Consider the following 12,077-nt stretch of genomic DNA (forward strand, 5'->3'; position numbering starts at 1 on the left):
GGCAGAAACATATATTTTATATCTTTCAATTATTTCATGAAGGCTTGCGTAAAATTCTTGATTGAGGTACTAGTAGCTTAGAAATTAAATGCTTCGATCTAGATAAGAAATCAGCGCAGAAAGAACATGCTCTAGAGTATAGAACCTAGAACCAATTGAGTCACGTATACTCCATAAGCTGGCGAATGCGGAATGTTGCTGCACATAAAAGGAAAATTGACGATTGGAAAATCAAAATCATCACGATTTTCATATAATGTTACACTAAGTTTCAAATAGTATGAGTTATTTTCTAATTCATCAGGATATATGAAATCTAAATATTCACTAATTTTAGGATTATTTGAGGAGAGGACATCATCTGTATACAGATAAGTGAAATCAAAACACTTAGATAGTCGTTTGTTATCTCTGCAAAACAATTAAATAACTTTTACAGTTTGGATCAGGTAGGACAATTACTTGCAGGTATACTGGATCTAACCATACCAGAAGATATTGCATCCAGGTTGGAGGTGCTGAACGTACTTTTGACAAAATAATATAACACGAATCTGAGAAGGCATGGGTATAGTAGCAATTTTGATGTTTTCTTTTGTCCTGGTTTATACATTCTTAAGAAGATATATTTTTTCTCATGTTTTCTTTATTTTTCATTTAAATCATTTAATTTTTACATGCCCTAAGACAAGTATATAAAACTCGTTTATTCAATGCATATATTCTTGAAGCATTTTTAAAGAATATTATTGTTACGGTGTTGAAACTTCGTTACACAAGTTTTTACACATACTCTCCGACCTCTAATGCACAAGGCATCTCTGCAATTACACTAACTTTTGTATGTTATGTTCCTTTTCAAGGCTCAAAGATACAGAGATCAAATTTTATTAAAGAAGATAATTTAAAACATGAGTACTATTTATAATGTGAAAGAGATTGAGAAAACGAGAAGCCGAAGGGAAAATTTTGACCAGAGAGAAACTGTCTGAAATTAAAGAAGAGGAGAGACTGGAGAAAAATAACAGAAAGAATGTTGTCCGAGGAAGGATGAAAATATGAAATTAGATGAAATGCTCAAATTGAACTGCCCTCCCAATTCCCCAGAAGTCAAAAACAACAATTAACAAAACAATAGGGGGAGACAGAGAATTCACCACCGAAACAGATCGGCCACCGAAAGACAACACAAAAGAAACTAAATGAACAAGAAACTTTAGTTCTAAAGTATAAGAAAAAAGATTAAAATAAACCAAAATAGAAAATATTGGAGACAGATTCGCTAAGAACTAAAACAATAAAATTCTTGCTAACTCTACTTTAAAGTTCATGTTAGTCAAGTTGTTGAAACTCAAAATCAAATCATCTGACATAAGCACTGTATCTTATTTTGTAAATTCTTTGTTGTTATGTTGATGACGAATATGTATGGTGGGCTTGTGTGGTAATTGCAAAGATGAACAGGTTTCTGAGCAAGATTGTAGAATTTTAGAGTCTGAAACTAGCTGGTATCAGTGGGTGAATGCTAGCAAAACTATCAAGGTCAAAACAGGTGACGAAAAGAAGATTATTAAGATGTAATTAATAGGAACATTGCCGATTTAATTAGATCCTTAGACAAAACACTTGCTGATCTGTGTGTTCATGTGTATAATACTGACCATCAATATAAACAATTAAATAACCTTAAATGTAAATGTTCAAATGATCCAAAAAGCGCAATAATACATATTGATATTGATTTTTGCCGTTCATGTAACCTCGCACACTGATGTACTCTATGTCTTGGATCAATGCTTATCATTCTGTACTATTTCTGACAGTACCAGACATGACCCTGCTGCCAAGGTCCTTCATAAGTAGAAAATATGATGCCACCATTTCTGTGTTCGGCAGCAGCCACAATTTTCAGAAAACTGTCATTTACATATTAGGTGTGACCAGTGACTTCATCATATTAAAGTATACTTCCTCATTCAGTTACTATATTTGATGTCATAAAATCTGAACAAAAACAATATATTATAAGTGGCCAACATGGTGGACCTGTCGAGATTTTTTTTGTTGGCTGTCTACCAAGAGTGCGCAGTGTGAATACTGCCATTTCCCAGGCGGAAGCTTGGCATTGGGTGACAGGGACTGCCAGATCTTATATGGCCAAAACAGAGCTGTAGGTCCGTTAAACAAGGTAATAGATTCGACGTCTTTCCAGTCTATCTGAGCGGGCGCTAAGAAAGGAATGGATCTCTTCCGTATGATCTTCAGGGCCTACTTGCACTGCCTATTACACGATTAAAGCCGATTTAGCGAGGCTGGCCAGTGTCAAGTGTTGAGATCAGCCGCTGGTATATCATCATCTCTGTCTTCGGTTTCACTTGGTCTGTTTGGATCAGGCTAGCTCCCCCTTCCTCACCTCCCTCCATCCTTGATACAGGCCTCTGACTGTTTGGATCAGAGACAGCACTTGACCTTCACTGGTAGGTATTGAGGTTGTCTTCCTAACAAAAGTGAAGGCTACAGAATATTCTTGTTTCATTGAAAAAGGAAACGAGGCGGAATTCTGAGCAGTTAACCATCCTCTTCGACCAAAGCTATCGGCAGTTAGTTGGTGGCGGGACGGTCATCTTACGAAATGGGGTAACCATCCCTTTTGGATCGATGGTTAGGTCGGCAGAAACAGTAGCCTCAATCCCATCCTGCATCACCATGGACACTGGTGTCTGGAACAGGTAATTCCAGCCTTTCAGGATCATAAGCCTTAACTTTCCTGGGTGGTTGAAGCTCGTAATCAGGGATAAACTTGTTCTCAAATACCACTGACGATGACCAGGGCCTCCTCTGGTGATAAGGAAAGAGAACTCTCATCCGGACTCCCAGACCTTGGTTGAGTGGCTTAGTTCCTTCAATGTCTTCAAACACCTCACCAATTTCCTGGCCTTCGTAGCAACGTTACTCCTCCTTTTTGATGGTCCAATTAATTTAGCATAATCCTCTGGGTACATGATAGCCAAAACATATTACTCTCTCCAAATAAGTCTTTTAGCAAATCCTCAAACTTACTAGAATGTTCCTTCCCAACGTGATCACGCAGTTCAGATGTGCGTCTTAAAAGCTTTTCTCTCTTGAACATAAGGGACACATCACCCTCAAACAGCTATGGTCCTTGTTGTCAATATGCTTTTTCTTTCTATAGCCGTCTGAAATATCTTGTCACACTTCTATCATTCTACAGTGCGAAGATTTGAATCAGCCATTTCTGTGAGGAAGGAAAAGAGACTTTTATGATGGAGTCAATCTTTCCTTACAACGTGGACCACGTTTTCTTGTTTAGATTTCGGTGTAGTGAGTGTTTGATTCTATCAAATATACAGGCCTGGGATGGAACAAATACTTCATTAAGAAAATGGAATGAACAGCCAGGAAATGTTGATGATGTTCCTCTGTTCTGATCTGAAATTAGATATAATATAACCCGTCTAATGGGTGGATTTCTCTTGTAGGCATTGACTATCTTACTTGCTCAATTGCTAGTGGTATTAAACGAAACAATAAAGGATGCTATGCTTGCATTATGTTGAATATACTGTCCTTCTTATTTCCTTTTTTTAATTTTTTATTCAAATAAATCTTATGTACAGTACTTATACATGTATTACATGAGGGGAGGATAGGGAAGTAGAGAATAGGAATAGGAACTATCTTGCTTGCTCGATTGCTGGTTGTATTAAACGGGACAACAAAGGGTGTTATGCCTACATTATGATGAATATTTAGTCCTATAGGTCTTGCTGTATTCAATGTCTTAATCCAATGGGCTTCCCTAGATGGACGGAATTTGGTAGTTTCATCTTCGGGCAAGTCAATTTCTATACGCTCAATTGGGATTAGGGTGAGATCGTCCATTGAATGGTCGTCGAGGTTGAAATGATTAGAAACAGGCTTGTCTTTCTTTAATTTGATGTCTGACCTATGAGCATTAAAGCTAGTTCGTAAATTATTTAAATTGAAAATTTTGAGGATAGTGTTGTTAGTAAGCTGTTAAATTTTTCGAAAAAAGTTTTTGATCGCAAAGAGATTCTTCCATTTATTCCCTCCAAATTCAATTGGCTTGTTGAGTGATATATGTAATTAGGTGTATGCGCCTTTGTGACTCTAAATATTCAGTAATTCTTTTTCCGATATTTCATGTTTTGTAATCGCAGTTGTTAAACCAAGATATGTCACGAAGTCTTGAGGCTAATATGTTTTTTGCAAAAATCCTTGTACAAGAACAAGTTATACAACCCATCTAATAGGTCTGACAATTTATATTATCGAACCATTTTTTTATATAAAATACCAAATAAAGCTATCCTTATATATGTTATTTTTTGTTGAGATTAAGATGAAAAGGATTAATTGTATCGTCTATTTTTAAAAAGTCGGTATATGCTATGTTTCCAAATATGAGTTTTCGCTGACGAAAATTGCTTGTGTGATCATGATATTTTAATTGCATTTGTACAAGTGAAAATATCTGGAGCGTCCATTCCTCCACAATGTGTTGGAGAGCATAAAATTTTTTTTTTATTTTTCCATATACATGTATTAAAAATATTTCCAAAGGAATTTTGGTCTCATTCCTTAAGATATTCGTCTGTAGGATTTGGTTAAATCCATTGTTGGTATAAAATTTTAGGAAGAGCTTATGATTTAATAATACATATCACCGCGGAGAGTTTAAATTTTACCTTTAAATAGATCTAATGCTTTTTTTTTCATCAATTTTTGGTCATAGTTCAGTTTAATGATGTCTTGTAATTTATTGTTCACTGGAATATATATTCCTACGATTTTAATCTCATCTGTAATAAGTCTTCTGATTCTCTCAATTCTAGCTAATACGCATTTTTCTAAAGTCGGTTTTAGGCCACTAATTTTGCCAAAACTGTCAATTTTTTTCAAAAATGTTTAAAAAGTTGTTAATTTAGTGTCTAATAAAAGGGTTCTATCGTCTGCAAATTGTGAAACCATTTTGGTAGGATTATTAATTGATAGTAAGTTATTTCTCAAAGCAGATGCTAGTATATCTGCGCATAAAATGGATATATATGGCGATAGAGGACAACCCTGTCTCACTCCCCTCCAGATTGCAAAAGGATTTGATCCCCATCCATTGTTTGAACCGCTACTTGTTACGTTAGTGTAAAATATATTTATCCATCTTTTAAACATTTTTCCAAAATGTTTATCGATAAAATCCCATTGCAAAGAATCAAAAGCTTTTTGAAAATCAAATTAGAATAACATAGCTTCTTCATTATTTTCTTCCACTTAATCAAATACATGAAAATCATACCATTTTAACAACAGATCCTACTACCATTACTACAACATCAACTCAAATCAAGTCCAGGAACTTCTCCTCCCACTAGTTTACCAGCATCTCCTACCAATCCAATAAGCTCCGTGTAGTAGTGTTGTATATTATTGTGTAGCTTATGTTGTTTCATATCGTCTTTTTGTATTTGCTTAGTTGCTATGTTGGTGTTTGTTATGTTGGCAGTTTCATTTTGTCGTCTGCTAAGTTTAGTTTTGTAAATAGCACTCATCATGAGTTAAGTTAATTAGTCTTCTTTCCTATAGGTGGCAGTTTTTCACTAGTTTCCTAGTTTCTTGGTTTTTGTTTTTCATAAGGAAAACATTAAGTTTCAAGTGTTGAATATTTATAGTTTCACAGAGGATAATTATATTGAAATACTACTATGAATTAAAACTCCTAGGAATTAAGGTAAGCATTGTATCTAATTGTAAATAGGTTAAATTGTAAATATTATTCTTATCCGTTTTTAAAACTGCAGCATATTTATTTCCATTACATAAAACTATCGTTTGGGTTATTTCCTAGTGTCTAAAATAGTTATTATATATATTTATTTCAGAGTTTATAATATATACATTATATCTATAATATACCGAAGTATTTGCTATTATTTAATAAACTATTTTATATCAAGTTTTCCTGTCACTGGTTTTTCCCCGTTACATAATTGGCGCCCAACGTGAATTGGAATTGGAATTGGAATTAATAATTTATTTTGGAGAATTTTTATGTGCCATCGTCGTGTGTGTCATTGTTCGTGTTTGTGCTGTGGTATACCTTTTTCACCTGTGTGTAGGCCTATAACTTTACTTTGACTTTGTGTAAATTTCTGTTTTGTTTCACTTGTATTATGTATTTGTCTTAGATGTGTGAATGTGTGTGAATACCTCGGGACGCCTAGGGTGTGTTCGTACTGTTTTTTGTATTGTCTTTGTATATATTGTCTTTGTATGTATTGTCTTTGTATTACGTTTTTGTACTGTTTTTTTTTGTATTGTCATGTGTGTATAATATTGGGGTATTGCTAATCTGTTCTTTATACGTATTTAACTACTATATTTGTATTACATTTTGTAATTGTAAGCTATAATAATATTTATCGTTCAATTAGGAATAATAATACTTTATAATTTAAGGTTCTCAGGAAACTATTTGATATAGAAAGTTAGATAAAATTGTTAGATATAGTGTTCAGATTGTGCAGAAAGTTAAAGGTTGGTATTGCTCATATTTTTCGTTGTAGGACCATTGTTGCCATAGTTTGTATTATCAGTAGATTTTTTTTTTTCAAAGGTAGATTTGTAATTATATGTTTCTAATCTTATTTTGCAGTTGGTTTGTATTGTTTAAGATGGCAGAGGGTGGTGATGTAGTCATTGATGATCTGGTTGGTCAGTTTCAGGCAATGTTATCAAATTTGAGTCCTGGAAACAGGGAACGTGTACTGTTGTCTTTAGTTTCATCTGAATCGGAAGTTAAATTTCAGTCTTCTGTTCCAGCATTTTGTCCCAAGCCTAGTACTGGTGAGAACACTCGTGAATCAGTAAATGTTTCAGGTGCGGCATCAGAAATGCCATCTGATTTTAATAATTATAATATATCGCCATTGCCCTTAAATTATTCTACACCTTCAGATACCAAGACCAACACAGTTTCGTTTAGTCTACCGCCACAGCCCTTCCCCCCTCCCCCCGCCACAACCACACCCATACTTTAGTAAGTCTACAGTTGCAAACCACACATATTTTCCATCATTTCAATCAAGCTGCACTAAACCACATGTAACATCCACACTACCAAGACTTTCAGTTTTTTCAGGTGATACAACTAAAGATGTAAGTTTTGAACAATGGAGGTTGGAAATATTAGGTCTACAAACGGAAAATTTATATACGGAAGTATCAATTTTAAATGCTGCTCGACGCGCTGCTAGGGGTACTGCTGCCGAATTATTGGTAAGTCTAAACCCGAATACCATTAATGATCTTATTTCTAGTTTAGACCCACTATTTGGCGAGATCTTGTCTGCAGAGTCGTTGATGACGAAGCTATATTCAGCTGCACAAAAAGATACGGAAACAACTTCCACATGGGCTGTTAGGTTACAACACATTATTTTTAAACTTAAATCAGGTAATATTTTATCAGAGCCAGCAGCATCACACATATTAAAACATAGGTTCTGGACTGGCTTATATAATAGCAATGTGAGATCCTGTACTCGCCATTTATTAGATATGGACATGTCTTTTGAGGCATTGACACTTGCTGTGCGACAGACAGAGTTGGAGCAAAATATCACCAGAGTTACTTCATCTGCATTTCCTGTTTCTAATATTTCTGTAATGACCTTAGCAACCGGATTGCAACAACTAGAATCGCTTAAATCAGATATGAAAGATATGTCAAGTACAATTAATTCAATGGAATCTTCTTTTTATAGGCCTAGATATCAGAGTCAACAGCGTTATAGAACTCAGTCTACTATGCCTCCTAGATCTTCGACCTTTGTTTCACCTCCGACATAGTTGCCACCTCCTACTTCAACGTTGCCAATGACATCAATGCAGATGTCATCACCAGTGATGTCCTCCACGTCCAATGTCAATACGAAGCCTAGTTCGGTTCCAACTTGTTGGCAGTGCCGACAGCCGGGTCATATGCCCCACGGGACAGTCAGTAGGTCCTTATTTCAATGGTTGGAGTCCCAAATTACGGGTACATGAATTGGTAGGTCAGTTAAACTTAGCGAAAGTAGAAATTGCAAATAAACTTTCAACTGCTTTGTTGGACACTGGGTCAATGATATCAACTGTTGATAGTCACTATTATTATTCATTTCTCTCATCATTTCCTTTATACCCTTTAGATGACTTATTAGAGGTACGTTTAGCAGGTGGTCATAGATTATGTTATACTGGATATATTGAGGTTCCGTTTCATATTCCATTTTCTAATTTTTATATTTCAGCATTATTTCTTGTTGTCCCTTCTTCTACAGTAAGCACAAATGTACATTTTATTATTGGAACTAATATTCTTGATAGAATTCCAGATGAAGATGTTAAAGCCCTTAACTCAGCTTGGAGAGCAGCTGTTTCTGTTTTTGGTAGGCAAAAGAATGGTACTGATAAAATTTATCCACTTCGTACTTTTAGAAGTGTGAAGATAGCCCCTAATTCATCTACATGTATCTCATGTTCGGTAAATGTTCCAAGTCCTTTTCCTGGTCGTTATTATTTTGTTTCTGATGATATTTCTACCCCAAGTTCCCTTCAGGTGCTACCAGGAATTTTTGAAAATGGTTCGTCAACTCAGTCAACTAAACGTTTTAAAGTTAAAGTCCAGAATACGTCAAATAAATATGTTACTATTCCAGGTAAATCTATATTTTGCAATGTGCAGCAAGTGGAAATAGTAGATACTGAGAATTCTCCCTCGTCTAATTTTTCTTCAGAGTTTAATCTTGATGATCTTTCAAATAGGTTTTCAAAAGCTGAACAGGATCAACTTCGTGAATTACTTTGTAAGTATAAAGATATATTTGCTAAAACTGACCTTGAATTAGGGAAAACGGATCTAATTCAGCATGAAATTCATTTATCTGATGAGTCAACATTCAAAGAGAGACATCGCAGGATACCACCATCTATGTACCAAGAGGTAAAGCAGCATCTCAAAGACATGCTTAGTGCTAAGATTATTCGACCCTCATCTTCCCCATTTTCTTCTGGCATTGTATTGGTCAGAAAAAAAGATAATAGCTTGAGATTTTGCATAGACTATAGAAAATTGAATTCACTTACTATAAAAGATGCATATTCTCTACCCAGAATTGAGGAAACTTTAGATTGCCATTATGGTAGTAAGTATTTTAGTTCTTTAGACTTGAAAAGTGGGTATTGGCAAGTTGAAGTGGCAGAAAAAGACAAGTTTAAAACTGCATTTACAGCTGGACCATTGGGTTTTTACGAATTCAATTCCATGCCATTTGGGTTAACGAATGCACCAGCAACTTTTCAGCGCCTTATGGAACAGTGCATGGGTGATTTGAATTTAGTAAGCTGCTTGATATATTTAGACGACGTCATCATCTATAGCAAAACCTTTTCTGAGCATTTTTCTCATTTAGAGTCTTTTTTCAGCGTCTCTGGCAACACAACCTTAAGTTAAAACCTTCTAAATGTTCTTTCCTTCAATCTCAATTAAGTACTTAAGACATGTTATTTCAGAGGAGGGTGTGCATACTGATCCAGATAAGATTTCGTCTCTTCTAAAATGGCCTGTTCCGCAAAATGTAGATGAATTAAGAAGTTTCTTAGGATTCTGTGGGTATTTTAGACGTTTTGTATCTGGTTATGCAAATATTGCTAGACCTTTAACTAGTCTTCTTTCAGGAAATAAGCCAAGTAAGCGTAAACGATGTCAAAGGAAAGTAGAAGATTCACCTAATAATTTTGTTTGGGGTCCTGAGCAGCAGAAAGCTTTTTCAAACCTTATTGAATGTTTAACATCAGCACCAGTTCTTGCATTTGCAGATTTTTCTCAGCCCTTTGAGTTACATACAGATGCTTCCAGTTCGGGACTTGGAGCAGTTTTGTACCAGATGCAGGATGGTCATCGTAGGGTCATAGCTTACTCTAGTAGGTGTTTATCTCAGTCTGAACAGCATTATCCAGCTAATAAACTTGAGTTCTTGGCCTTAAAATGGGCAGTAACGAAAAAGTTTCATGAATATCTGTATGGCAATAAATTCGTAGTTAAAACTGACAATAACCCTTTAACGTATGTTCTCTCATCGGCAAAACTAGATGCCACTGGTCATAGGTGGTTGGCTGAGTTAGCAGCATATGATTTTTCTCTTGAATATCTTCCAGGTGTTAATAATGTGGTTGCTGACACTTTGTCTAGACCTCCTGTTTGTTTGGATTCTTCGGTGGTTTCAGCTATTGCCAACTATCATGATGTAGATATTGGTAAAATTGAGACGCTTTGTATGTCTGCAGAGGTAACTGATTCTTATCTACTAACACCTTCGGCTCAAGATTTATCTTCTGAATTTATTGATAGTTCCTTAATTGGAAAGTCTCAGTATGATTATGCCCATATAAGGAATCTTATCGATTTGATTAGGAAAGGTGTTCGTCCTGATAACGATTTCTTACGTGCTTTGGATAAGGAATCCAGGTTTGTTCTGCGACAGTTTGATTCTATGGTGATCCAAAATGATTTTCTATATCGTAAAGTTCTTCAAAATGGTACAGATCCAGTATTCCAAATCTTTGTTCCAGAGCATCTGAGAGGGGATGTTCTGTTCTTCTTGCATGATAAGATTGGTCACATGGGCAGGGAGCGTACATTGGATTTGTTGAAGTCTCGTTTTTATTGGCCTGGTATGACGAAGGCAGCAGAAGACAAGGTAAAGTCGTGTCCGCGATGTAATCGCCGGAAGTCTCCAATGTGCCAGAACGTGCACCCTTGGTAAATATTCAATCTTCAGAACCCTTAGAACTTGTATGTATGGATTTTCTTTCTCTGGAAGCGTCAAAAGGTGGCGTAGAGAACATATTAATCATTACAGATCATTTTACTAAATTTGCAGTCCAGTTCCAACTAAGAACCAATCAGCTAAGACAACATCTAGAGCACTTCTTCAAAATTTCATTCTTCCATATGGCATTCCTTCACGCATCCATTCCGACCAGGGTAGAAACTTCGAGAGCACCATCATTAAGGAGGTATGTGCTGTCTTGGGCATCAAGAAATCTCGTACAACTCCGTACCATCCAATGGGTAATGGTTTAACGGAGAGGTTTAATCGCACTCTTCTGAATATGTTGGGTACGTTGACAACTGAGCAGAAAACCAATTGGAAGGAGCATGTTTCTTTGTTGCTGTACGCATATAATTCTACTCGCCATGAGACAACACATTTTAGTCCATACTTTTTGATGTTTACCAGCATCTCCTACCAATCCAATAAGCTCCGTGTAGTAGTGTTGTATATTATTGTGTAGCTTATGTTGTTTCATATTGTCTTTTTGTATTTGCTGAGTTGCTATGTTGGTGTTTGTTATGTTGGCAGTTTCATTTTGTCGTCTGCTAAGTGTAGTTTTGTAAATAGCACTCATCATGAGTTAAGTTAATTAGTCTTCTTTCCTATAGGTGGCAGTTTTTCACTAGTTTCCTAGTTTCTTTGTTTTTGTTTTTCATAAGGAAAACATTAAGTTTCAAGTGTTGAATATTTATAGTTTCACAGAGGATAATTATATTGAAATACTACTATGAATTAAAACTCCTAGGAATTAGGGTAAGCATTGTATCTAATTGTAAATAGGTTGAATTGTAAATATTATTCTTATCCGTTTTTAAAACTGCAGCATATTTATTTCCATTACATAAAACTATCGTTTGGGTTATTTCCTAGTGTCTAAAATAGTTATTATATTTATTTATTTCAGAGTTTATAATATATACAATATATCTATAATATACCGAAGTATTTGCTATTATTTAATAAACTATTTTATATCAAGTTTTCCTGTCACTGGTTTTTCCCCGTTACATCCGCAAATACTATTCCTGCAACATCCCCTACTACCAGTCTTACAAAATCCCCTAATACCAGTCAAAACACTACTCCTGCTACCAGTTCAACATTATCCCCTAATACTAGTCAAAACACTACTCCTGCAACCAGTTCATCAACATCTGT

At 35.4% G+C, this 12,077-nt stretch overlaps 2 protein-coding genes across 2 annotated transcripts; both read left to right on the forward strand.

Annotated features, from left to right (window-relative positions):
• Positions 1–6,713: 6,713 nt before the first annotated feature.
• LOTGIDRAFT_162046 (hypothetical protein) lies at positions 6,714–7,463 on the forward strand (the record flags this gene model as incomplete). The annotated part of the gene is made up of 3 exons (XM_009057984.1): positions 6,714–6,885; positions 7,181–7,317; positions 7,359–7,463. 3 exons carry the CDS (start codon positions 6,714–6,716, stop codon positions 7,461–7,463), a joined length of 414 nt encoding a protein of 137 aa, XP_009056232.1.
• A 500-nt stretch (positions 7,464–7,963) lies between these two features.
• Positions 7,964–11,832, forward strand: LOTGIDRAFT_162047 (hypothetical protein; the record flags this gene model as incomplete). Its single annotated transcript, XM_009057985.1, has 3 exons — positions 7,964–8,741; positions 8,820–9,025; positions 11,824–11,832. 3 exons carry the CDS (start codon positions 7,964–7,966, stop codon positions 11,830–11,832), a joined length of 993 nt encoding a protein of 330 aa, XP_009056233.1.
• Positions 11,833–12,077: the final 245 nt, after the last annotated feature.

The sequence above is a fragment of the Lottia gigantea genome, assembly GCF_000327385.1.
Source record: "Lottia gigantea unplaced genomic scaffold LOTGIsca_32, whole genome shotgun sequence".
Classification (NCBI taxonomy): Eukaryota; Metazoa; Mollusca; class Gastropoda; family Lottiidae; genus Lottia; species Lottia gigantea.